The following is a 26,977-nucleotide window of genomic DNA, read 5'->3' as shown; positions in this document are numbered from 1 at the left end:
CATTGGAATAGATGTTGACTTACATCTTTAAAGGCTTCTCCTGTACGTGCAGAAGCAAGGATAACATGAGAAAAGGTATCAATACAAACATGCACATCTGGAGATCCAGACAAGACATGGTGTTAAGTGCTTTACATGTGTTATTATAGCTTATTGGATTCCTGGAGCAATGTGACTGTTTTAATCTTCACTTTAAGACAAGGATTTGCGTCTGAGAGGGAGGAAATGTGCCCAAGCTTTCATTTGTGGGCTGAGATCCAGAAGTTGATCTTGGCTGGTGTATTTCCTGCTCTTTCTCTCTTCTTTTCCTAAAGAAACTACATCAGTAACACCCCAATGACTTCCGCTGCCAGCCATGGGCGACAGGAAGCCCTGTGTTACCCTGAGCTGCCCGTGCTGTGACATTGGTAATAAGTGTCACCAGTGGCTGGATTAATGGCCAGTTTCGGGCACCATTCTGTTAGATCAACGCCATCACCAGCATCACAGAACTCCCTCTAGTCATGCTCTCACCGTCTCTTGCTTTCTTTAATATGCTCAAGACTGTTTTTAAAAAGGATTAAACATTTTTAATGAAGGTACAGTGTACATACACCCTCTTTATGAAGCGTATAATTCTGGGAGTTGAGTCAGGTAACCACCACCTTATCATGACACAGAATACTCCCATCATCCCTTCTTCCAGTGTCCCTTTCCCCCGCCCCTGGTAACACTCATCTGTCCCTATAGCTTGTCTCTTCCAGAATGTCACACACACATCACAGGGTACCGTCTTTTCAGTGAGGCTTCTCTCAGGGCACCGCAAGGAGGCCCATCCAGGTTGCTGTGTGGACACTGCCTCCCTGTGGCGGGCCCTTGTACAGCCGGCTCTCCTGGATGGTTTTCCGCATTTCCATGCTCTAAGACAGCGGTGGCCAACCGGTGGTCCATGAGGTCCAAAAGGTTGGCGACCGCTGCTCTAAGAGACCGTTTCCCTGATTCCCTTTGGACCTTCATGGAGGCCTATTTTTCTTCTGGCTCCTGCCATGGCCAACTTCTCAAAAGAGCCGTTTCATGCAGCTTTGGTGTTAAAGATATGCTATTCCTTACAAATTAGGAACCAAATCCATTTGCTTCGGAACCACAGGACTGCATTTCCCCCTCATTACTCAGACTGCACATGCCACCTTGAAAGATGATCAAGTTTTTATAAAACTTGGAGAAAGTGAGAGAAGGTAGACATATAGAAAAAACTGGGTGGCCCAAGAAACTCTTAACAGTAGTGTTTAACTTTGAGGAATGGCGCTGAGAAGAATAAATAATTTTGTATCATTCTATATGATTGAACTTATCATGTATGTTTTCACTTTAAAATTCTTATGTATGTTATCTCAAAATTTAAAGTTTAAATATTTTAAAGAACAAAACTATATGATAGCCCTAACCGGTTTGGCTCAGTGGATAGAGTGTCGGCCTGCGGACTGGGGGGTCCCGGGTTCGATTCCAGTCAAGGGCATGTACCTTGGTTACGGGCACATCCTTAGTGGGGAGTGTGCAGGAGGCAGCTGATCTATGTTTCTCTCTCATCGATGTTTCTAGCTCTCTGTCCCTCTCCCTTCCTCTCTGTAAAAAGTCAATAAAAATAAAAACAACTATATGATATATACTCAATGACAAATGGTTGAATTAATGGAATCTTAAAGATTCCGGCCAAACCCGTCCCTCTGATGTCTCTGTGGGTCTCCAGGGGAGAAGCTGATTGGGACCCTCGAGCTGGCTCTCCCAGGCCACCCCATTACCTGTGAGCGAGCGCCTGTAGACTCCCTGCAGGATCGCGGCCACTCGGAAAAAGGAGAAAGCCATGTAGAAGTTCCAGTTCTCAGTGGGAGGGATCCCCATGTGAAGACAGTACATCCTGAAATACTCCTCTGCAGTAGGGATGCCCAGCTGAGTCAGATCGCAGTCACGCAGACCTGTGGCGACAGAGCATCCTGGGCAGTCAGTGACCCCCACTCCCGTGGCCACAAGAATTTAAATTCTGAAAAGCACTTCCTCGCCTGGAAGCTAGCTTCCCAGCCAGTTCATCGGGTTAGCTCATTATTTCAAGGGCTCTTCCTCCCTCAGACGGCTGGAATCCAGGCAGGAGGCTATTAGTCCCAAACTGGCTCTTGAAAGTTTCAGGCTAAATTGGCAGTAAGAGAAGGAATGAGGAGCTTCTCACTCCATCTGGACCACAGTTCAGCGTGGATGCATATTATTTTTGATCAGTCATTTGATGAAGAATGGTATTGCGAGAAAGAGCCCACCAAATTATGAAAAAGAAAATTACAACACATAAAACATTTTATAGATCTGCTTCATTTGTAACGTTTTCAAGGTTCCGAAGCAGGTAATATATTCCATTCCTAGGAATTTATCCTAGGAGTATGCCAAATACATACACACACACACACACACACACACACACACACACTTGTTTTTTCATTTTTGTTTGTTTTGTGTGTTTTTTAATCCTCACCAGAGTATATTTTTCCATTGACTTTTAGAGAGAGTGGGAGAAAGGGAAATACAGAGAGGAATATTGATGTGAGAGAAACACATCGATTGGTTGCCTCCTGCAAGTGCCCATACCAGGGCCCAGGCTGCAGAGAAGCCTGCAAAATGAGGTATGTGCCCTTGGCTGGAATTGAACTCAACACCCTTAGGTCCGCAGGCTGACACTCTATTGAGCCAAACCAGCTAGGGCTATATAAGTAAATATATTAATACAAAGTTGTTCACTGCTTTTTTTGTGAAGACAAGCGGTAATATATAAAAAAACTGAAAACAAATTAAATATTCAAATAGGAGTCAAACCAAATGTTTTGTTTAAGTTAATTCTATACAATAAAATCCTATGCCATTATTAAAAACTAGAGGCCTGATGCACGAAGATTTGTGCAAGAATGGGCCGTCCTTCCCCTGGCTGCCGGCACTGCCTTTGCCCTGGCCGGAGCCGCCTTTCCACCTCCGTTCTGGCCCAGAGCTGCCTTCCCACACTTCCCAGAGGCCAGGAGCCACCTTTCTGCCTTCCCATGCTGCCCAGAAACCCGGAGGAGCTGGGGTGGTAAGGAACGCCTGTGTTGTCGCCATGGCAACAATGCAAGCATCCCGCCCTGCCCCAGGCTGCTCAGTGCCTGTGTATGCAAATTAAGCCGCCAGTTTTGTTGGGTTAATTTGCATATTCTCTCTTGATTGGCTGGCTGGTGGGCGATACGAAGGTATGGTCAATTTTCATCTTTCTCTTTTATTAGTGTAGATGACTCTGTAGAACAGTGGTTCTCAACCTTCCTAATGCCGCAACCCTTTAATACAGTTCCTCATGTTGTGGTGACCCCCAACCATAAAATTATTTTCGTTGCTACTTCATAACTGTAATTTTGCTACTGTTATGAATCATAATGTAAATATCTGATATGCAGGATGTATTTAGGCAACCCCTGTGAAAGGGTTGTTCAAACCCTCAAAGGGGTTGTGACCCACAGGTTGAGAACCGCTGCTGTAGAAGAAATACTGAATGACATGAAGACATGTCCAAAGCATATAATTAAGTGAAAAAAGCAAGTCATGAAATCATATAATTACGTTTTCATTTAAATAAATGTATGAATACACATAGAAAACAGATGACATGAAAAGATTGGCAGTGGTTATCTCTTGTGCCACTGATGATTTTTAACTTTAAGTAAACCTGTATTTTTAATTTTAGAAATTAGCTGTATAGAAGCATAAGCAGTGCCTATGTGCATATCCTTCTCACTTCATAGTCTCTCTGCATCCACTTCCCCCCACTGTGACAAGAATGCATCCCAAAGGCATTTTCCACCCAAACTGCCTGGACCTCAATTCCATGCACTAGCCCAGTCACAGCTACTCCTGCTGCGTGGGGCCCAATGCTTTGGGAATGGAGCTGGCTTAATCCCTCCCTCTCCCCACTGGCAGCTCCTACCTCGCAGTATGGGAAAACTGGGCGGCAGGTAGTGAGCCATGCAGCTGTAGGCCACGTCGGAAAGGGGGTCGCCTAAGGTAGAAAGTTCCCAGTCAAAGACAGCAAGCACCTCGGTCTTTTCTGGATGGAACAGCAGGTTGTCCAGCCTGGATAAGCCACAGAAGGAATGGAGAGACAGTACTAAGAAGACGGGTCACCAAGGGTGTACCCTGTGCTGGGCATTTGCTCCTGTGGCCCCTGTGTGCCTCTGGAGCCTGAGCTGCAGGGGCTGTGGTTATAGCCACCTGCTCCTTTGCCATCTGGCCCAGCTGGGCTCAGCAAATGGGGCCCCCAGCAGGAGATGGGAAGGGGCCGGCAGGCGGTATTCCTCCCCCACAGGCCACGGCTCTGGTCGGGGAGCCCTCTCTACATAGCTAACCTCTCTAGGACCTGGTAATTTCTCCCTCCTTGTGACGGTTTTAAAGCAGGTCTGTAAATTCTTTGGCATTCCTTCCACAAAAGAAAGACTCTAATTCTTTGCCTTTTGAAGGAACAGGCGACCTCCTGCCCGGCCCTCTCTCAAACACACGCCTCTGGAACCTGAGCCTCCAGGTAAGAAGCCCCGCTACCTAGAAGCTGCCATCCTGGAGGGCCCATGTGAGAAACCACAGAGAGACAGAGGCCCGCGGAGTCTAGCTGTTCAGTCTCCTCCGCCCCAGTGCAGGCATGTGAGTGAGCCTTCTGGGTCCAGCCCCGAGCTTCCCAGCCACCTCAGCTGAAACAAGCTCTCTGTCCCCAGACAGCAGATTTGCAAATGAAAAACTGCTGTCATGGTTTACAGCCAGTGTTGGAGGAGTGGGTTATGCAGTAGAATGACCGGAGCACAGGCCTGCACCTTCACACCCAGGTGTGGCAATAACCCCGGCAGCTGCACAGAACAGCGCCCCCACCACCCCAGCATGAAGAACCCCCCTACCCAGCATAAAGAATTAGCTGGCCCCAAACAGCTGAAGAGCCAAGGCTGAGAAAACCTGCCTGAAAGGCCATGCACAGGGTGATCCTAGGAAATGGGAATAATTCACAACTGTCAATTGGGCCAAGCTGCTTCATTTCCCCTTAAGATGCCCTTCCCATCATTTTTCACATTAAATATTAACCCCTCATCGCATCTACCGGAAGTCCCCGTGCACCACCGTGATCTTCTCCTGCCGGGGAAGGTGAAGTGGCAGCCATTCGATGAGCCTCTCCATTGCCGGGATGGTGCTGGTCTCTGAGGCTCGATACTGCTTAATCCAGGTTTGCACCTGGCGTGGAATATAGTCCCCTGAGAGAAAGAGGGTTAGGGCAGGGTGTGCCGTTCCAACAAGCTCCAAAGGTGTCAAAAACTACCCAGGGCCGTGAAACCCTTTGCAATGCTCTGTAGCATCAATATCCTATGACTGGGGGATATCCCCCAGGATAGTTCCAGGTGAGAGCCACCGGCTGTTTTGTCTTGGCTCCATCAGTGTGATTTGGGCATGGTTCCCAGCCACGTGGCCTCTCCCTGGCCCTCTCAGAGGTCCTATGAACTTCCTAATAGCCTTTAGGAAATCCCTTTTTGGCTAAACAGTGGTTGGCTAAGAGCATGGACATTGGGGCCTGACTGCCTGGATCTGAATCCCAGCTCTGCTGTTCTCTGTGCCTCAGTGTATCCTCGTTGATGAGATGGTCCTCATAGAGTTGTTGGGAGGATAAAATGTGAAAAGCCCTCAAAGCTTTCCCTAGCATGCAGTAAGAAATACATCAGGATTTGCTAAGAAACCCAAGACGTACAACAGTTGATGAACTTGTAAGTTATATCTGGGACTGGACACTGAAAGGAATTCTGGAGTGAACTTGGCTCACAGTCAGGGTGTCCAGTTGATTTAACCTCTCTGAGTCTTCCTCCCTTGCTTCCTCTGTATGAGTGTATTGATACTAAATTCTGTAGACAGTTGTGAAGGTACCTTAACTACCGTTTGCCAGTCCTGGAATAAAGATTTAAATGATCTAGTGAGATAAAAGTTGCAGGGAAGAGAGATTCATCCTAGGATGTCTAGGTAAGCAACCCCTCCAGTAAAATGAAAGTGGATGTCCAAGTAGGAAGCGAGTAAGCCCACCTCACTGTTAGCAACCGCTTGGTGCATTAACACCCTGACACCAGGGAAATCCCGAAAGCAGAGGCAACAGTGAGGAAACATTCAGCATGAAAGACAGGCGGCCACATGCTTACCATGTTTCCCGTAGTCTTCTAGGCCCGCAGCCTTGAAATCCACACTGTGAATTTTGCACAAGACTCTGTTCATGGCAGCGTATATGGCCCGCCTCTGGCTGGGCTCCAAGCCTGGCAGAGACGGGTCTTTGTAGATGAGGCCTGGGCAGTACTCCATCAGGTAGAAGGGCGTGCCAATGACCCTGGGAGGGACACAGACAGGGTGCTTCAGTGGCTCACAGGTGGAGGCTGTTGGTCATGGCACCGCTCTTTCTACCCCATGTGTACGCTGAGCGCTGGGGAAGGATCGACCCAGCGTACTGGGCATTTCCTTTTTCCTTGGCAATAAGCACAGGGGGCCATACGTTCTCCCTCCCAAACCAGTCCACACACACACAGCCCTGCCCATACTCTGGGCCAGCAGGCCTCTCTTCTCTTTGGTCTGCACGCAGAAGCCACTGGAATGGGTTTAAGGTTAATGACATAGAAAAGCAGCATGTTGAGAGGTGGGGCTTTGGGGTCATATAGAATCTCTACTCCTTTCTTGCAGTGTAATTCTGAGAGATTTACTAAACCTCTCTGAGCTTTTGTTTTTGTTTTTAAATATGTAAAACTTCAAGGAGTAGTTTTATGAATTAAAAGAGCAAGTATGTATGGAGTGCCTGGCGTATGTGTCTGGTTCTAATGAGGGCTCAATAACCATCCCTTCTTTCCCCCCTTTTTTCTTTTTATTGGGCTCTACGTGTGCCACTCACACAGAAGCCCTTTTTTAAATGTTCCATCTTGTTATTTTTACTATTATCCAGTGGTATGAATGGCACATCTACCACCCTATAGGGCAGTGACGGCGAACCTTTTGAGCTCGGCTTGTCAGCATTTTGAAAAACCCTAACTTAACTCTGGTGCCATGTCACATATAGAAATTTTTTGATATCTGCAACCATAGTAAAACAAAGATTTATATTTTTGATATTTATTTTATATATTTAAACGCCATTTAACAAAGAAAAATCAACCAAAGAAATGAGTTCGCGTGTCACCTCTTGACACGTGTGTCATAGGTTCGCCATCACTGCTATAGGATCAAGGTGACACACTGAAATGTCATCTTTTAGTCATTTTTATAAATCAGTTTACTACTCTAAAAAGTTGTTTTGAAACTTCTACCATTATAACTTTATCCTGACTTGAACATGAGCTAGTTAAGTTAGACCAGTGGTCGGCAAACTGCGGCTCGCGAGCCACATGCGGCTCTTTGGCCCCTTGAGTGTGGCTCTTCCACGAAATACCGACTTCAGCGCATGGGCCACGAAGTTCCAATCACACTGTACATGCGCGTCCGCATGTGGTATTTTGTGGAAGAGCCACATTCAAGGGGCCAAAGAGCCGCATGTGGCTTGCGAGCCGCAGTTTGCCGACCACTGAGTTAGACTATTAAATTATATTTAATTATCTTAAGTGTAATACTGCTGCTGTGTTTATAAAAGAAAATGTCTTGCCGAAACCGGTTTGGCTCAGTGGATAGAGCGTCGGCCTGCAGACTGAAAGGTCCCAGGTTCGATTCCGGTCAAGGGCATGTACCTGGGTTGCGGGCACATCCCCAGTGGGAGATGTGCAGGAGGCAGCTGATCAATGTTTCTCTCTCATTGATGTTTCTAACTCTCTATCTCTCTCCCTTCCTCTCTGTAAAAAAAAACAATAAAATATATTAAAAAAAAAAAAAAATTCTTCTGCGAAAAAAAAAAAAAATGTCTTTACTTTTAGATGTATGTTGCCTGCAACTGCAAAGGTTCAGCTAAAAATAATTTATATAAATAAAATAATAATTTATACACATAATATATACTTATTTATAAAATAATTACATATAAAATAATTACATTTAATTATATTATGATATATCCAATATTTTACATACAATTGTTACTATTTATATAAAATTAATTTATATATATAATCCACATACACATCTATATATGCACATACACACACACACACATATATTGAAAGGAAATGTGGCAAAATGTTAACAATGGTTTAATCTAGATGAAGTTTAAATGGGTGCTCATTATACTATTATTTCTTTTTTTAAACAATATTTCTTCTTTCAATTCTTTCTGTATGTTTCACAATTCTCCTAGTTATAAAGTTAGGAAAAAGGACAGACTCAAAAACATTACAAAGCAATTTAAAAAGTTTAGAAAGGCTACAATAAAAGAATTAAACAAAAGCAAACAATATAAGCTAGATGGATATATATTTTTAGAATGTTAAAAAAAAAGATGTTTTTGCCCTAGCTGCTTTGGCTCAATGGCTAGAGGATCAGCCTGCAGACCAAAGGGTCCCGGGTTTGATTCCAGTCAAGGACATGTACCTTGGCTGCAGGCTCCTCCACGGCCTGGGCCCTGGTCAGGGCTCATGCAGAGGCAACCAATTGATGTGTTTCTTTCACATCAAGGTTTCTCTCTTTTTCCCTCTCTCTTCCACTCTCCCTAAAAATCAATGGAAAAATATCCTCAGGTGAAGATTAAAAAGAAAAAGATAAAGAAAAAAGATGTTTTCTACCAATTCTCACAAAATCAGGCATTTTTTTATCTTTCAGGATAACTTAAATATCTATGACCTTCTGGGGGAGTTACTATAAAGTTTCTTTTCTACCAAATTTATTTATCCTTACTCTAACAAACTAGAATCTGAGTTAGTGTACTGGCTTTTCTCTTTTGTAGGTTGAATAGACAACGGGAAAAATAAATTTGTTTAGGATGGTGTGGCTCAGTGGTTGAGTGTTGACCTATGAACCAGGAGGTCACGGTTCAATTCCCGATCAGGGCACATGCCTGGCTTTTGGGCTTGATCCCCAGTGGGGGCATGCAGGAGGCAGCTGATCAATGATTCTCTTTCACCACTAATGTTTCTATCTCCTTCTCCCTTCCTCTCTGAAATCAATAAAAATATATTAAATAAATCAATTGGAACATCACCTTGAATCTTCACAGAGATCCAGAACTTTGGGGACGGGTACTCCAGCGCTCGCAAGGGCTCTCATGATCCTGCCAGGACAAAGGAGAATGAGCACCACTGCGGGAAGGACTGCTGAGACTTCCTTACAATTATCTTCTCATTTAAAAATTAGTCCATGCAGAAATTAAAATGTAATTCTAAAAACATTTCAATTGGCCCAAAAGTAGGCAAGAAGAACATAAAACCGATGAAACACAAAAAAGAAATAGTGAACTTATAGGCCTACATCAACCAGTCAATAACTACATTAAGTTGAACAGACTAAACTCACATTGTCCATATTACTCTCTGCACCTTTTCTTCTGCAGAGCAGTATGAGACTGGGAGGAAGAGGAAACCCCAGCCCAGAGCCCTCTCCTGGCTTCACTACTCACTCGCCAGAGATTTAGAGCTAGTTTTGTGTGAATCTACTACATTTAAATTTTCCTGTCTCAAAACAAACTATTTTACTTGGGATGAGTTATAATACTTTTATTATTTTCAACATTTTATTATGGAAAATATCAAACATAAGTAGAAAGTCATATAAAAACAAACCCATGTACTCATCACTCAGTTCCAACAACAGTCAACTCGTGGTCATGTTTGCTGGGTTGTAGCCTCACTAACATATTGATTTTAAGACTAAAGGTCTTAGAGTCTTTGAGGCTAAGGGTAAGACTAAAGAGTTTCTTAATAATGCCTTTTTTCATCTAAAAGTTCCAAAAAAGCCCTAACCGGTTTGGCTCAATGGATAGAGCGTTGGCCTGCGGACTGAAGGGCCCCAGGTTTGATTCCGGTCAAGGGCATGTACCTTGGTTGCGGGCACATCCCCAGTAGGGGGTGTGCAGGAGGCAGCTGATCAATGTTTTTCTCTCATCGATGTTTCTGACTCTCTATCCCTCTCCCTTCCTCTCTGTAAAAAAATCAATAAAATATATTTTTTAAAAAATGAAATTAGGTTACTGTTCTTACTTGAAATAATTTTGGAGAATCACACTTGTAGTTTTAAATGTCTCAAGGCACTTGATGGAGTGCTGACGGGTGAGCTGGGGGCTGAGCTGCGAAGGGGGAGTTGGGGAGTGCGCCTTGCCCTGGGTATTTACCTGTATTCCCTCTCCACTGCGTGGGCAGATGGAAGGAGTGTCCCGGGGGGTTTCTTCCTCAGAACCAGCTGATGACCAGCCAGCTTGATGTAGTACGTTGGATTTGACTGCCCATGATCAAACTGAAGGAGTTCCAATGGGCCTGCAAGTTTGAAAACAAAGAAAACTCAAACCAGCTCTGAAGGGCAGACAGGGAAAGACGTTCTTTCTTTCTAATGAGTCCAGAGTTTGGGATGCACTGAAGGAATGGCACCACGCCCCACCAGCTTGGGTCCAGAATCGCAGGCCACGCAGTGTGGCTAGGCCACTGGATTTACACCACAATAACGTCCTCACTTTGTATAGTGTCCAATTTTGTCCGTCTTGCCAACTCCTGCTCTGTGAAGAAAAGCTTTTTAGCTGTGTTTATCAACCACAAGCACAGTCATGGCAACCCAACTTGCTAAATGGAATGCTTGAAGCCGGAAGATGAAAAGTGCCCTTGTGTGTCCCTCAGCCCATGCTCAGCCCAACCACGCCTGACACGGGTGCGACAGCTGAAAGGAGCTAAGCAGGGCCCACAGCCAGAGCCAAAGCTGCTTTCATGAGATGCGATCTCCCTGCCCAGCAGGCTGAATGCTTTGTCTCTCTTACAGAAACATCCTAATTAGCCCTCAGCTTCATGGTAAGACTAAACTCTGGACGGAGATTCATTTCACTTGCTCAGAAGAGCAGGAAATGGGCATTTGCCAGAGTTCTCTGTTGGTTGGAAAGGGCCCCTCAGCCTGCAGCCATACCACCCTGAACACACCGATCTCATCAGAAGCTAAGCGGGGTCAGGCCTGCCTGGGACTTGGATAGGTAAAGGGCCCCTCAGCTTTGTGGAGGCACTAAGAATGTGCCAATCACTAGGGCACGTCACAACATGAACTCCATACAAACAGCCTTTTTCAGGGACCAACGGGGTGAGGCGAAACTTTATCACCAGGTAGAAATGTCTTCAAAAGCTCACAAGGCACCTGTTTTTCTGAGGGTGGAAGGTGAAGGAGGGTGGGACCTTTGAAGAGATGGAGACAACTTGTCACATTTTCTGTTTATGCAACTTTGAAGTTTTCTTTCCAAACAGGCTGTCATCTCGAAAAAATGAGAAACATTCAAGTGCCCCTGGGCCACCTACAGTCCCCAGGCTCCTCTCCTCCCTGATAGCTGTTTGCAGGCGCGGCTGCCACATCCGCTGCCAGTGGAAGAGCAGGCAAGGAGACTTTCGGGATCCATAAAAGAGGAGGCGGAGGCGAATGCGTTTCCCCGTGCAACACTGAGAGCGGCGCTCACATCTCCTGGGCGGCCCGGGGGCTGCTTCCTCACCATACTGCCTCTGTCTCTGGTGCATTCCACACTAGGGTTTGACAGTGAAAAGCAGCCTGAGGGGCTAGGCTTGGGAAGAGTTACAAAACACAAAAACTCACATACCTGTGGTTTGGGTCCCCAGGAGGTCTCTGAGGTATTTCTCCAAGGAATCTTTTGGAATCTCCATTGTCTTTCTCACGGGACGCGTGTTTGGAATAACCGTTCTCAAGGTAAAGCCCAAAAGAGTTTCTAATTCCTTCACTGCAGCCTCTGGGTCATTAACCTGGAGTCAGAGGAAATCCTGAACATGCCACCTTGACCTGTCAGCCATGGCCTGTCTTCCTGTCTGTTCTCTAAGACGGTAATTTTTAGGAGGAAATACCAAGAACTCCATTCTCTGAGCAAGGCCTTTGAAATCAGGATATTCAGCTAATGAGGAAGCCGTAGACTGTTTCCTCTTCCTCCTTAACTCCTAAATGCAGTAAGATTTCTCCCTCCTGGGGAGAGTCCCGGTTCAGAGTCCATGGCACTGCCTCGTGCCAGGAGGGAAGAACATCCTGTGAGCCCTCCTCGTGCCACAGCATCCACTCTGTCCCGTGAGCCCGTCAGCGTCAAAAGGAAAACTCCAATGTGGAAAGCTGGACCAGGAACCCTCCCACGTGGCCTCTCGCGCTTCACAGGTCACCTGGGTGGTCCATGTGGCTGCTCCTGCTGGCTCCCCACCCAGAAGAGCATCACTTGGACAGTCTGGCTGCCATCCCGAATGCCTACAGCCTGCCCTTCACCTCCGTGTGTAACCTTCTCAAGCTGCCTTCTAGGTGTGTTTGTCTTACTTCCATTAAAAGTACAAGCAGCTAGTCACACATATTTCCTAATTAAAAAAGACCACGGCGACGCGGGGGAACCCCCTAAAGGCAGCTACAGCAATGCATGTGAGAGGACTGCACAGAAATGCTCACCCTAGGGCCTGGAAGAGAGTGGAGTTCAAAGACCAGTGGCCATTACCTTAATGGTGCGCATTCCAAGGCTGGCAGCTGCTTTGACATTCTGTCCAAGATCATCAAGAAAGATGGATTCCGAAGGCTGTAGGCCCAGCCGCTCCAAGCACAGCTTGTAGATTCTGTGGTCTGGCTTACAGACACCTTCCACACAGGACTCCACGACCTGAGGGAGGGGCAGAGATGAGAAATAAATGTCCCTAAAAGCGGTGCTCCCTCAGGCATGCTGATATACTAGTATATTTTTTAAAGTGCAGAAAGAGCCCAGCTGGCATGGTTCAGTGGTTGAGCATTAACCTACGAACCAGGAGGTCTCAGTTTGATTCCTGGTCAGGGGACATGCCTGGGTGGCAGGCTTGATCCCCAGTGTGGGGCGTGCAGGAGGCAGCTGATCAATGATTCTCTCTCATCATGGATGTTTCTCTCTCTCTCTCTCTCTCTTCCTCTCTGAAATCCATCAAAATATATTTCTAAAAAAAAAGTGCAAAAGGAAACAGTTGAGATTTGTTATAATAAGTAACTTAAGGGGATTATGATAGAAAATGATGTTGCTTTTTTAGGTTGAGTGATTTGAACATACTGGGGGCAAACCTGGGAGCAAACTCAGGAAACCAAAATTCTGGTTCAGATACAGTGACCTTGTGCTCATGGTGAAGCCACGTGGCCTGTTTCATCATCAGTCAAGTGGGAATACTAATAGCCATCTTATCTATCTTATGGTTGTTGTGAAACTTAACTTGAATGAGTTCCAAAATGACAAAGCATTTTGCTAATGTTAGCTACTGTGCCTACACCAAGCAGAAGAACAGCGGTACATTTCTGTTTTAGGGAAAGTCATCATTTTTTCAGAAAGAAGGCATTATTCACTGTTATAAAAGAAACATGGCTTTAATGTCTGTATTTCAGAAGTTAAAAAAAACCCAGACTCAGTTTATATGACTGAACCCCACCAGAGGGCTGACTGTCACCAAAGAGCCTGTTGGTGGCAAAGACGCTCCCTTCCTTGGATCCTGACAGACTAATTTCCATTCTGTCTCTGATCCGGAACCAGAGGAGGAGGGAGGAGAACCCTGAAAAAGCCGTCTCAGTGTCAGGCTATCTGTGAGTCAGCACCTCTGGGAAGTCCCCTCTTACATTATCCCCAGGGCACATAGTAACTGCTCAATAAAAATCTGTTTTGCCCTAGCCGGTTTGGCTCAGCGGCTAGAGCGTCGGCCTGCAGACTGAAGGGTCCCAGGTTCAATTCCAGTCAAGGGCACATGCCTGGGTTTAGGGTTCAATCCCCAGTAGGGGGCATGCAGGAGGTAGCCGATCAATGATTCTCTCTCATCATTGATGTTTCCATCTCTCTCTCCCTCTCCCTTACTCTCTGAAATCAATTTAAAAATGCATATATATATATATTTAAGATATGATCTTCTGTGCTAGAAGATCAGAAGGATCTTCATCTGTGAAGGATTCCCCATTTCCCTAAGAGAAAATAGATCATTATCCTTGGATCTATTTGTTATAGATAGATGAATTGCTTAAACTTCATTCAAAAAAACAGATTTTTAAAAATATATTTTTATTGATTTCAGAGAGAATGGAAGAGGGAGAGAGAGACAGAAACATCAATGATGAGAGAGAATCATTGATTGGCTGCCTTCTGCACGCCCCCTACTGGGGATTGAGCTGCAACCTGGGCATGTGCCCTTGACCTGAATCAAACCCGGGACCCTTCCACAGGTCAACGCTCTATACACTGAGCCAAACTAGCTAGGGCAGAAAACTGTATTTTGGCTCAGTATGTTCTCAGGGTACTTGGATAGTCCAGCACCATCTATTACAATAGCCACTAGCCATATGTGACTCTTCACACTTAATTAAAGGAAATTCAGTTCAATTCCTTGGTGACATTAGCCACATTTCAAGCGCTTCATAGCCATATATGACTGTATTGGACATTTCTGTTACAGCATTCAGTGTTATTGAACAGCGCTGGTCTGAGGATTGATGCCATAGAAAGAGAGGGCAGCATGGTTGGTCTTTGAAAAGAAAAGGTCAAAGGGGCCATTAAGAGGCTGACAGAAGTGTGTGTGTTATGTGGTGACTGAGGTTCAAATCCAGAACGTAAGGAAGTCTCTAAAGCTGAGGTCTCAACCAGTTTCCAAATCCCATAAATGTTTGACCTTGCTAAGAGCTCAGTGACACAAGTCCTCTTTTCAACCTGTTATATCTAAACCTGACTTAGTCAAGTGTCTGAATAAAAAACCCATTCACTCAAGACCTGCTAAAGGGCAGCGTTAAATGTTGCATCCCGAAGCAAGGACAGGCTGTTTTGATTATTGTTTAGTATCACTTCAAACTTACCACATCGAACTGTTTTCGGTCCAGGGGCAAAAAGCTTTTGCCATTGGAAAGATAAAAATTATTGCTCAAGACTGCAGTCTGAAGGCCCTTTGCCCGAATCTGAGTTATGGCCTCAGTCATCACTGGGAACTGCTTCGCCACTTGCTCACTGGTCAGCAGAGAGAAAAAGTTGTCCACAGGCACAGAGGTATTTGACTAGGAAAGGAGGAAGGGAAAGAGGAAGCAGCAATCACTAAGAGAAAAGTCAGCTTATCGCAAACAGAGAAAAAGAAATATTCCCAGCTTCCTGTGCTAGCTGGCTGTAAGAGCCTGGGCCTTTGGCTTGCTGCCTAAAGGAATCTTCTCCCTCGGCCTTTGTGCAGAGCTTTGCATATAAGGTTATAAAAAGTGACTTAGAATTAGAGGTACAATGGTTAGGGTATGGAGCTATTTATATCAATATTCCAGTTAAAGGAGTTCTTTATTTCAACCATGGACTGTCAATTTTAAAAAGTAGCAGGATACTGTAAGAGGATACATTAAACTTTAAAAGTGTAATAAGTTGATGTAATTTAATTTTCAGTGATCCAGAAGACATTTAATGGTTTTGTATTGCCTTAACTCACCATTATGAACTTCAGTTTCTGATCAATTTTTTTTTTAATTCAATCTGTGTGGGTTTTGAAACTCTTATTTTATCTTGTTTTAAAATCTGTAAAGGCAAACCTGCTATTTTCTTTATACACACACACTCACATTTTACAACAGCTTTAAAGAAATACAATTCACATACCATACAACTCACCCATTTAAGCCATACAATTCAATGTTTTTAATATATTCACAAAGTTATGTAACCATCACCACAATCAGTTTTAGAACATTTTCATCCCCTTAAAAAGAAACCCCATACCCATTAGTATAGTCACTCTCCATTCCTTCCCACACCTCCAATAGTCCCAGTCTGAGCAGATCACTAATCTACTTTCTGTTTCTGGACATTTCATATAAATGGAATCATACAATCTGTGGTCTTTTTTTGACTTTTTTTCCCACTTAGCTTAATGTTTTTAAGATTTTATATATATATATATACATATATATATACACACATATATATATATACATATATATATACACACATATATATATTTAAAATTGTGATAAAATATACATACATAAAATTTACTATTTTAACCACATTAAGTGTACAGTTGAATGTCATTAAGTACATTCATTATTATGTACCCATCTCTATCATCTATCCACAGAACTTTATTTACTATATTTTAAATTATATTTTAGCAGGCTTATTGTGAAAGTTACATGAGTTAATATAAAGAGCTTAGAAAATGCATAGTACAGAGATAAGGCTTATTAATATTATTATTGCCTCAAATAAGCTTTCTCATTAGGCAGACAGCATAATGGCTGGTGGAGGGGCAGTGAAAGAATATTTTTATTTATTCATATGTGTTGTCAAAGTTGAGTACCCAAGGGTGGAAGAAATAGCTTAAAAACTTATAATGGATTATTATATTTTTCACTTCTTTATTTGCAGTTTAATAAATATGGACGAGTGTTACGTTACTTCCATTACTCTAGAGTCTAGACAAAAAGAATATGGAAATTCAAGAATGTTTATCGCCCTAGCCCAGCTGGATCCGGCCCCTTTGAAATGAATAAAACTAAAAAAAAAAAGACCGTACCCTTTTATGTAATGATGTTTACTTTGAATTTATATTAGTTCACACAAACACTCCATCCATGCTTTTGTTCCGGCCCTCCGGTCCAGTTTAAGAACCCATTGTGGCCCTCGAGTCAAAAAGTTTGCCCACCCCTGCCCTAGCCAGTTTGGCTCAGTGGATAGAGTGTCAGTCTGCAGACTGAAGGGTCCCCTCAATTCTGGTGAAGGGCACATGCCCGGATTGTGGGCTCGATCCCCAGTAGGGGGTGTGCACGGGGCAGTCGATCTATGATTCCCTCTCATCATTGATGTGTCTATCTCTCCCTCTCCCTTCCTCTCTGAAGTCAATAAAAATGTATTTTCAAACAAACAAACAAAAAATGTTTATCACTCACAATTTCAGAGCAGAGTCTCCTAAATTCTTGTAAGAAATCCTCTTTCGTTATTTCTCCTCTCATAAATTTCAGCCAGGGCCCATTTTCGCCACCTGTGATGAAAGCCTTCAATATAGTTCCGGAAGGGATATGATTTTGTACCTCCCATTCTGTAGGAAGAAAAATATGCAATAAGTGAAACCCATTAACAGATGGCTGGAGTTTAGGGAGCTCAGGGGAATTACCATACCAGTTCCTGTGGCATCACTATGGTGCCAAGTGGGCTCTATTGGGAAACTGAAAAAATCCAGGAAATGCACATCTCAGCCTTAGATCTCCAAGGGAACAGCAGTACTGATTTGTGTGAATGAGGGAACACTGCTGCTAAGTCTCATATCCTTTCCGCCTGCTTGAGATGACACTGAACTCTAATACAAATTTTCTTTTCTGGTTTTTCACTAGCTGGCTCATATATATTAGGTCATTCACACAGTCTTGGCCACACAGTAAGGAAGCCCATAGGGTAATAAGCCAGATACTGACAGTACTAAAAAAAAACAACAACAACAACAAAAAACACCTTCATTTTGTAAACTGCACAACTTTCTACACTGATGGAAATGCTTTATCTCCAAGACAGTAGCCAGTAGCCACCTGTGGCAACTGAGCCCTTGAAATGTGGTAAGTGGGGATTGCAGAGGGGATTGTGTCTGTCACATTGCACACAGTATCCCTTCACGCCTCAGCAGTGCCCAGCACATAGTAACTGCTCCATAAAAACCTGTTTTCTGGCCGGAACCGGTTTGGCTCAGTGGATAGAGCGTCGGCCTGCGGACTGGGGGGTCCCGGGTTCGATTCCGGTCAAGGGCATGTACCTGGGTTGCGGGCACATCCCCAGTGGGAGATGTGCAGGAGGCAGCTGATCCATGTTTCTCTCTCATCGATGTTTCTAGCTCTCTATCTCTCTCCCTTCTTCTCTGTAAGAAATCAATAAAATATATTTTAAAATTTTTTTTTAAAAAAAAATCTGTTTTCTGACTGAATAAAGTTTAAGCAAGTCATTTATAGAGGAGGCAGGGAAGGGTGGCTGCTAGCAGAGGGAACAGAGCTTGCAAAGGCACCGCACTGTACATGTGTTTGGCAAGTTTAGAGAACATCAAGTAGTCTACGGCAGCTGGAATGGGGACACACAGTAGGAAACGGTGTGATACCAGGATACAAGGCTAATTGCGAGAGGTGCTGAATGCCAGGCAAAAGCTTCTGGACCCAATTTAAGGGACAAAGTGCAGGCACTCAGGATTTGAAGCAGGGGAGTGAAGGGATAAGATCTGTGTTTTAGGCAGGTAATCCTGGAGGGTGGCCCAAAACCCAGAGGCCAGAGGCAGAGAGAGCAGTTAGGAGTCTGATGGGATCAGGCAGGTGGGAGGAGACAGGGATAGAAATGGGCGGAGGCAGTGCAGGTGGAGAGGAGCAAATAGGTTCTCAAAATATTCTAGAGAAAGTCCAGGAGATTCCTGCCCAGGGACCTTTATGTTCTCTGTCTGCCAAGTCTGAAGGTTTGGGGTGGGGGAGTGTGATGACTTGGAGGGGGAGGTGTTTGGAACAGCCCAGCTGCGGTGAAAGAGAGAAAAATGAGTGGTGGAATAGAGAGGCTGAGGGCTCAGCTGTCCCTGGAACTTAAAAAAAAAATAGCTCACTCAGCCGATTTGCACAGCCGGGTAACTTTTTACCCAGGAGCATAGGAAATCTGGATTCATTTATTTTGCTTTTTAAATGCATTTTTATTGATTTCAAAAAGGAAGGGAGAGATAGAGAGATAGAAATATCAATGATGAGAGAGAATCATAGATAGGCTGCCTCCTGCACACCCCCTAACTGGGGATTGAGCCCGCAACCCGGGCACGTGCCCTTGGCAGGAATCAAATCCGGGACACTTCAGTCTGCAGGCCGACGCCCTATCCACTGAGCCAAACCACTAGGCCTGTACTTCAGTTCATTTAACATGGAGCATTGCCAACCAGCCACCATAGCAGGTCAGAGGATAGGGACAGCTGTTTGGCCCTGTTTCCTTCCTGCTGGCTGGAATGAGAATGTAATGGCAGGAGGTGATGCAGCCCAGACAGACCGTGAGGTGAAACTGGAAATGAACTCACAGCAGAGCAGCACAATAGAGAGCCCGAGTCCCTGGTATCACAGAGCAACATGCCAGCCCCAGACCACATACCTTGGCTTTCCTGCCAAAGAAATAAACCTCTATCTTGTTCCAATCACTGTTTTGTTAGAGCTAAAACTAGTCAAACTTGAGTTGAACTAAGTAGGAAAAATGTAAAACCAGCGGAGGCCCGACAAAGAAAGGATCAGAGGCTAGAGGTTTGCTCTGGAAGGTTTAGAGGAAGTTGGTGGAAGAGGGAAGGCTGGGATCAAGGGTGAGGCTTTCAGAGTTCAAGACTTCAGAAGCAGCACAGTTCACAGGGGAAGATACTAGTTAAATCCTACCCATAACAACGGCAGCTTGTCATTTATTGAGAATTTTAGGTGAACTGAACACTCTGCTTTCCAAACCCCAAAGAGGTAGGCACTCATATTAGACCAGTGGTTCTCAACCTTCTAGCCTTTAAATACAGTTCCTCACGCTGTGACCCAACCATAAAATTAGTTTCGTTCCTACTTCATAAGTGTCATGTTGCTACTGTTATGAATCGTCATGTAAATATCTGATATGCAGGATGGTCTTAGGCGACCCCTGTGAAAGGGTCGTTCGACCTCCAAAGGGGTCGCGACCCACAGGTTGAGAACCGCTGTGTTAGACCTAAGTCAATGATGAGGAAACTAAAAGACTGGGGGAAGTAGATTAATTTGCTCAACATAATCAACCACTAAGTGGTGCTTAGAATTTGATTCAAGAGCCAGAATATCACCCACCGGGACACACTGCTGACCAAATGTTCCTCTCTGTTTCTCCTGCCCACCCTCCACGCCCCACCCCACTCCCATTCCACCCCCACCCCCGTCTCCAAAAGTGAAATAGAACAAAGAGCTCACCTGCAGCCACTTTCCCTGGAGAAGGAATGAGAACTCCACCCATGTCAAAAATGACCGCTCTGTAGGGGCCGCCTCCAGAATGTGTCCATCGCCAGGGTCCCTGGTGCCCACGCTGGCTGTGTTTCAGGAAGGCTGCCCTCCAGGCCCACTGGAGATGTGAGGACCGGAAAAGCCGCCTTATGCACATGTTGAGGCCAAAGCTGTGTGAGAAGGCACAGGGCACAGTTTGCCTTCACTGCCTCCATCCAGACCTCCATCCTGGAGCTCAGGGGTGCCACCTGGACATCCCTGATCTCCAACAAACACTCCAAACCACAACCAGAATTGAGCTCTATCTCCGCCCTCCCACCTCCTTTTGGTGGGTTCCTTAGCTCAGTGAAGGGCTGCACCATTCACCAAGCTGCCCATTGTTAACGTAAAAACCATTGAAACCTGTAAAGAATTTTTGTGAGTTTATTTGAGCCAAACTGCCGACATATGCCGAGAAGCAAAACCTCAACGAATTGAGATAATGCTCCGGAGAATGGCGGGGTTACATTTGTATTTATACATTTGCAATCAAAGGAAGGACATAGGTAGGTTACATGAAATTCATTGGTGATAGATGAAGGTGGAGGGATAAAGCAAAGCAGGGAAACCCCTGGGACTGGATAAAAAGTAAAACGATGGACACATACTTAGGTGGGTGCAGGATCAATTAGCATGATAATGAAGGACTCTGTGGTATCTGTCCTGGCGCCCAGCACATTTGGTTGTGCCCCAGGGGCTCCAGAAAAAGGGAAATTACAAGTTACCCAGACATTTCAAGGGTGTGTTATCATAGATGCAAAAAGACAGATAGGCTCAGTTAAGGTAAAGGTTAACCTTGTCAGTGAAGATACTGGCCTAGGACGTAACTGCCCACCAAAACTGCTTTAGTTAAATTTCAGACCATCCTTTGTGGTTACTTTAGGTCTCTGAGTTTGCAAGACCGCCAGGCAGGCCTCCCCTGAGCTTGTCAGGTTAGCATGTGGCCCCTTTCGTCCGCAATATTAACCTGGATGATCTAGACACACACACATCCATGTGTAGCTCTCAACCAACGTTCACCTCCTGCTACCAGGCCTTTCATATGTTTCCTTGGCCTGTGATGCTCCCTTCTACTTGTTACCTGGCTATTTCCAAACTGTCCTTTAGGTCAGTTTCTCTGTCACTTCCATCCTGAAACCGCTTCTGGCTTCCAGAAAAGATAGATGAGTCTCTCCTGTATACTCCTAAGATGCCCTGTACTCAGCTCCTCCTAGCACTTATGAGGCCACCCTCACACCATCACCCTTCCTGCAGATGACTGCAATGGCCTCCTGACATTGCCTCTTTCCTAAATTGATTTTCAAAAGTTTCAGAAAAGAACAAACATATAAACATAACACACACAAACACACACGTAGATAGATGCATGTAGAGAGAGAAATCGAATGTGGCAAAATGTTAGTAATCAATCTAGATGAAAGGTATATGATGGAGTATATTGAGAGATCTTATACTGTTCTTTAAACTTTTCTATAGGCCTGATATAAAGAGCTGGGGGGACACAAAATAATTAAAGCAAATTCAACTGGTAGTCATTCCTCATGAAACTTTTTTATTTTGCTTTTTTTTTAAAAAAAATATATTTCTGCTGGGAGCCGGTCCATGCTTGCTGTCTCAAGGGACCTGGCATATATGGCATACTGTTCTTAATATGTTTGCTCACCTTCTTGGCACTATGTATTTTAACCAAGGTCTCTGAGAAAGGTTGTTTCCCCAGGTAGGGATTTTCCCCTGAAGTTAGGGAGGGAATAAAACCTCTTAACTAAGTGCCAGGCGGGTAATTAATCACTTTAACTATGAACAATCATGCTTAAGCTACATAATCTTTACTCCCTGGAATGGAGATAAGAAACGCCCTAACCTTTGTAATAGAGATTGATAGGATTGAATCAACTGGTATAAATACAGATGTAACAAGACAGCAAGACACAGAACTTAGAACACAGAACTTAGAAGGCAGAACTAAGAAGACAGAACCTACACAGAACCTAGAGACAGAAGAACTTTGCTGGAGAGAACATGGCAAAAGATCCTGGACTGAACCTGACTACGGAAATTGGCAAGAGAACCTGACTAGAACCTGGTGACTGAACCTGGCTGGAGAACCTGGACAGAACCTGGCTGGAGAACCTAGCGAGGGAACATGGCTACAGAACCTGGCTGGAGAACCTGGAGAACCTAGCAAGAGAACATGGACACAGAACCTGGCTGGAGATCCAAACCAGAACTTCGCTGGAGATCCAGACCAGAACTTGGCTGGAGATCCTGGCTGGAGATCCTGGCTAGGCTGCTGATCAACTGAACGCTGTCTCCGTGTCCTTCCTTCTTCGCCGACTCCGTCCACACCTTTGGGGACCCCTGGACCCGCTGGGGTTGGACCCCGGCATCTGGCGCCCGAACAGGGACCCCTAGGTAAGCCCCACTCTCAGGATGGATAGGACTCCACCGTAGGAAGACGGTGGATAGCCTTCGCCGACTCCGTCCACACCTTTGGGAACCCCTGGAACAGGATTCCCTTAGGTAAGCCCCCCCCCCCCATTGAGAACCCCACACTCGGGACGGATAGGACTCCACCAGGGTACTGCAGACCCCCCTATAGAGGATAAGTAGGGTAAGAAGGTGGATAGTACAGAACTTAGATTGAGAAGATGTACCATACTGAGTCCAAAGAAAGAAGACTCTGTATTGATCTTTAGATTAAGAAGATGTGCCATACTGAGTCTAAAGAAATAAGACTCTGTATTGATCTTTTAACACATATGCTTGCTAGCAGAGGAATTAAGGTTACTCCCAGTCAGACAGAACGTTTTATACAAGAAGTATGTCCATGCTTTTCTGAGGAAGGAAAGGTAAATGTAAAGGCATGGGAGGAGGTAGGCCCAAGGAGCCTTATCCTTAACCCCACTGCAGCCTTTCCACCCCGGGAAAGTGCAGGATTGGCAAGCTCTCCCTGGGGTGATAGATCAGGACTCAGGTAATAGCGGAAAGCGCCAATCCTACTCTTAAAATGGATACAAGAGAGCATTCCGGGGTTTTCTTTTTAATGCCTGCTTTTAAAAAATAAAAAAGGGGGAATTTGCTGGGAGCCGGTCCATGCTTGCTGTCTCAAGGGACCTGGCATATATGGCATACTGTTCTTAATATGTTTGCTCACCTTCTTGGCACTATGTATTTTAACCAAGGTCTCTGAGAAAGGTTGTTTCCCCAGGTAGGGATTTTCCCCTGAAGTTAGGGAGGGAATAAAACCTCTTAACTAAGTGCCAGGCGGGTAATTAATCACTTTAACTATGAACAATCATGCTTAAGCTACATAATCTTTACTCCCTGGAATGGAGATAAGAAACGCCCTAACCTTTGTAATAGAGATTGATAGGATTGAATCAACTGGTATAAATACAGATGTAACAAGACAGCAAGACACAGAACTTAGAACACAGAACTTAGAAGGCAGAACTAAGAAGACAGAACCTACACAGAACCTAGAGACAGAAGAACTTTGCTGGAGAGAACATGGCAAAAGATCCTGGACTGAACCTGACTACGGAAATTGGCAAGAGAACCTGACTAGAACCTGGTGACTGAACCTGGCTGGAGAACCTGGACAGAACCTGGCTGGAGAACCTAGCGAGGGAACATGGCTACAGAACCTGGCTGGAGAACCTGGAGAACCTAGCAAGAGAACATGGACACAGAACCTGGCTGGAGATCCAAACCAGAACTTCGCTGGAGATCCAGACCAGAACTTGGCTGGAGATCCTGGCTGGAGATCCTGGCTAGGCTGCTGATCAACTGAACGCTGTCTCCGTGTCCTTCCTTCTTCGCCGACTCCGTCCACACCTTTGGGGACCCCTGGACCCGCTGGGGTTGGACCCGGCATATTTCTTTATTGATTTCAGAAAGGAAGGGAGAGGGAGAGAGAAACATTAACGATGAGGGAGAATCATGGATCAGCTGCCTCCTGCACGCCCCCTACTGGGGATCGAGCCCACAACCCAGACATGTGCCCTTGGCCGGAATGGAACCTTGGACCCTTCAGTCCGCAGGTTGACGTTCTATCCACTGAGCCAATCTGGCTAGGGCCCTCATGAAACTCTTTAAGCTTTTTATGTGATTTCTAAAGTTTAAAAAAAGCTTACTGGAAATCAGGTTACAGCAAAACAGATTGGTATGACAGCCTACAAGTTTACAAGAGTCATTTTAGGGCCACTGTAAGGATTCAATAAACTAAGAATCTAAAGGAGAGATTCTTAAGGAGTAACTCTTCAAGTTTATATACTGTGTTTTTCATGTAATTAGAAATTTGTTGAACTGGGAAGTGAATTTTGAAATGAAAAATTTAGAGGTTGGTTGGTGTTTTCAGTTTTACTTCTGTTTCTATGCCAAGGCCAAAGTTTATAACAGAAGGAGAAATTTATTTATAGGCTCCAGAACATCCACAGCTTTTGTGTGAGGGCTTAACAGAGATGAAAAGTGTCTCTGGGGCCTGAAGGACTGACTTTCATCCTCACTGAGGACACTGTCCTCCACATACTCCCACTAATGGATGATGGGCAATGCTCCCATGACTAGCTTGCTTCTTCTTTCCATTTAGGGAGGACAGTTCTGTTCTGGCCACTTCCCAATACTTTCTTCAGCGAAGGAAAATGCTGTGATTTCTTGTATTTCTAGGCTATGGTACCTGCCATGTGCACCGACTGAACTGCCTCTCCCTGCTCTTGGCCTGGTGAACTCCCATTCCCTGTACACGGCAGCCTCAGCCTCCCCTCTGGAGGGGCTCTTCTTTCTTTTTCCAGGTGGACTATGTTACTTTTTTTTAAATTTTTTCTCTCCTCACTCTCACTGACTGCCTTTTCTTCATACCTTCACATTGCCTGGTTCAAATTCTAGCTCCTCTACTTACTAAGTGAGATCCTGAGCAAGTCTCTCTCTCTCTCTCTCTCTCTCTCTCTCTCTCTCTCAGCCTCCGGTTACTCCTCTGTAAAATGGGAATAATTATAGTACCTGTCTCATAAAGTCATTGTTACATGAGGTAAAGTATGCAAAGCACTCAAGTTAGGACCTGGCACACTGTTAAATGTTATCTACTACTGCCCTGGCCGGTTCGGCTCAGTGGATAGAGTGTTAGCCTGCAAACTGAAGGGTCCCAGGTTTGATTCCGGTCAAGGGCGCATGCCCAGGTTGTGGGCTTGATCCCCAGTCGGGGACTTGCGGGAGGCAGCTGATCAATGATTCTCTCTCATCATGGATGTTTCTCTCTCTCTCCCTCTTCCTTCCTCTCTGAAATCAATAAAAATATATTTTTAAAAAATGTTATCTGCTACTGTAAAATAATATAAAATGTTCACGAGGTCTCATGTTATATGCACATACTATGTGCAAACGGCACATGTACTTTCTCATAAGCCAGTGATTCTTAACAGGGAGTAATTCTGGCCCCAAAGGGACCTTTGGCAATGTCTGGAGACATTTTGTTTGCCACCACTTGGGGCGTGCCACCAGTACCTCAGGGATCAGGCCGGCGGTGCTGCAGTTAAACACTTTATAAAGCATAGGAAACACACACACCGGGGAGAATGATCAGAACCCAAAATGTCAACAGTGCAGAGGTTGAGAAACCCTAAGGTAAGCAGTGTATACTGAATCACATTCCATAGGGCACAGTCACAAGGTGTATGTCTGTGCATCTACCTTCGTATGTCCAGGACGTGCTGTGACACATCTAGACATGATAGCATACTGAGAACAGCATCTGGTCATGGATGCTCCATACGCATCGATTGTGGCTCTCAGTATCTACCCATGTGCTACAGGCATACTGGAAAGAAGGCTGAATCTCAGAAAAACTGATGGACACCGAGCCACGGGCTCTGCTCACTTCACCCTCACAGCTGAATGAGGGTATTATTCCAATCTTATGCAAAACCTAGATCAAGGTCACACAACTAGTGGTCAAGGGCGGCTGCATACGAAAAGGAGCTGGGTGTCTGTCTGATTCACGGATGCCATGCCAGCAGTGCCCGCGGCTCTCCGCAAACGTTTGCGAAGTGACGGGGCGGGGAGCAGGACCCAGATCCGCAGCCAGCCTTATCCTGGACAGAGCCGGCGTCCCTGCAATCGAGTCCCTGCTCCTCCCCCGGGCCCTCAGAGAAGTGGATTCCCCTGCGTCTCAGGACCCGTCCGGAAAGTGCGGCCGACACAAGGCCACCCTGCCTCAAGCTAGAGCTAGCGGTCAAACAGGGCAGAAAGGGGCAAGAGCTCTCTGCAGACCGCGGGTCCTCGGACGCTTCGGGGACCTCGCGGAGCGGGAGCCCCCGCGCCATCAGCTGAGGGGGGCTGAAGGCCAGGCCTATCGGGTAGGTGAACGTGGGCCTGGGCGCCAACCCGCCCATCGGCCCCGTGTGGGGGGAAGAAGTGCCCGCCATGCCCACGCCGTCCCCCCTTCCCAACCTCAGCGAGATCCGGTCCCGGGGGCTCCGGCTCCGAGCGGCCACGCTGGTCACGCGGCTGCCACCCCAACCAATCGGGGCGCGCGCCGGCCCGCGCATGCGTCGCCTCCCGGCGACGGCGGCCGGGAGGCGGAAGTGGAGGTGGTGGCGGCTCGGGGGGTGGCGTGAGGAGCTGCTGCGCTGAGGCGGCGGCAGCGGCGCTGAGGTGGTGGCGGCGCTGCCTGCCTCGGGCCGCCCGGCCTCTCGGCTCGACCCCCAGCCTCTCCTGAGCCCGCCGGGGCCCGCGCCGGCCAGCGCCTGCCCTATGAGTGTGTCACTGGTTGTCATCCGACTGGAGCTCGCGGAACACTCGCCCGTCCCCGCCGGCTTCGGCTTCAGCGCCGCGGGTGAGTGCCGCGGCCTGCCGCCCCGCGCGTCGCCGG

The 26,977-nt window shown here is 45.9% G+C and overlaps 2 protein-coding genes across 12 annotated transcripts in view; one reads left to right on the top strand and one right to left on the bottom strand.

The window, feature by feature from the left end:
- Positions 1 to 26,915, bottom strand: part of ACAD10 (acyl-CoA dehydrogenase family member 10) — a 39,194-nt gene extending 12,279 nt beyond the window's left edge. For all 5 annotated transcript variants that reach the window (XR_004974946.1, XM_036354449.1, XM_036354450.1 and 2 more), the window contains exons 1-12: positions 26,557 to 26,915; positions 20,041 to 20,240; positions 17,020 to 17,168; positions 14,959 to 15,153; positions 12,614 to 12,772; positions 11,732 to 11,891; positions 10,283 to 10,424; positions 9,158 to 9,226; positions 6,198 to 6,379; positions 5,120 to 5,270; positions 3,968 to 4,113; positions 1,779 to 1,952 (exon numbers count right to left, since the gene is read on the bottom strand). Coding sequence is in view for 4 of the 5 variants with exons in the window: in XM_036354449.1 (XP_036210342.1) it covers positions 1,779 to 1,952; positions 3,968 to 4,113; positions 5,120 to 5,270; positions 6,198 to 6,379; positions 9,158 to 9,226; positions 10,283 to 10,424; positions 11,732 to 11,891; positions 12,614 to 12,772; positions 14,959 to 15,153; positions 17,020 to 17,168; positions 20,041 to 20,240; positions 26,557 to 26,882 (2,053 nt within the window). In the remaining variant the exon portion in view is untranslated. The remainder of the gene's footprint in view (positions 1 to 1,778; positions 1,953 to 3,967; positions 4,114 to 5,119; positions 5,271 to 6,197; positions 6,380 to 9,157; positions 9,227 to 10,282; positions 10,425 to 11,731; positions 11,892 to 12,613; positions 12,773 to 14,958; positions 15,154 to 17,019; positions 17,169 to 20,040; positions 20,241 to 26,556) is intronic.
- The window catches only part of LOC118678632 (BRCA1 associated protein), a 31,036-nt gene continuing 30,732 nt past the window's right edge, over positions 26,674 to 26,977 (top strand). For 4 of the 7 annotated variants that reach the window (XR_004974947.1, XM_036354457.1, XM_036354459.1 and 1 more), the window contains exon 1: positions 26,808 to 26,941. Coding sequence is in view for 6 of the 7 variants with exons in the window: in XM_036354457.1 (XP_036210350.1) it covers positions 26,860 to 26,941 (82 nt within the window). In the remaining variant the exon portion in view is untranslated. Of the gene's footprint in view, positions 26,942 to 26,977 lie in introns of all 7 variants that reach the window. The other 3 variants (XM_036354454.1, XM_036354456.1, XM_036354455.1) reach the window with 3 other exon arrangements.

This window comes from Myotis myotis, unplaced genomic scaffold (assembly GCF_014108235.1).
Source record: "Myotis myotis isolate mMyoMyo1 unplaced genomic scaffold, mMyoMyo1.p scaffold_m19_p_20, whole genome shotgun sequence".
Taxonomy (NCBI): domain Eukaryota; kingdom Metazoa; phylum Chordata; class Mammalia; order Chiroptera; family Vespertilionidae; genus Myotis; species Myotis myotis.
Note: the sequence above shows the minus strand (reverse complement) of the source record. Positions and strands in the feature narration are given on the sequence as shown.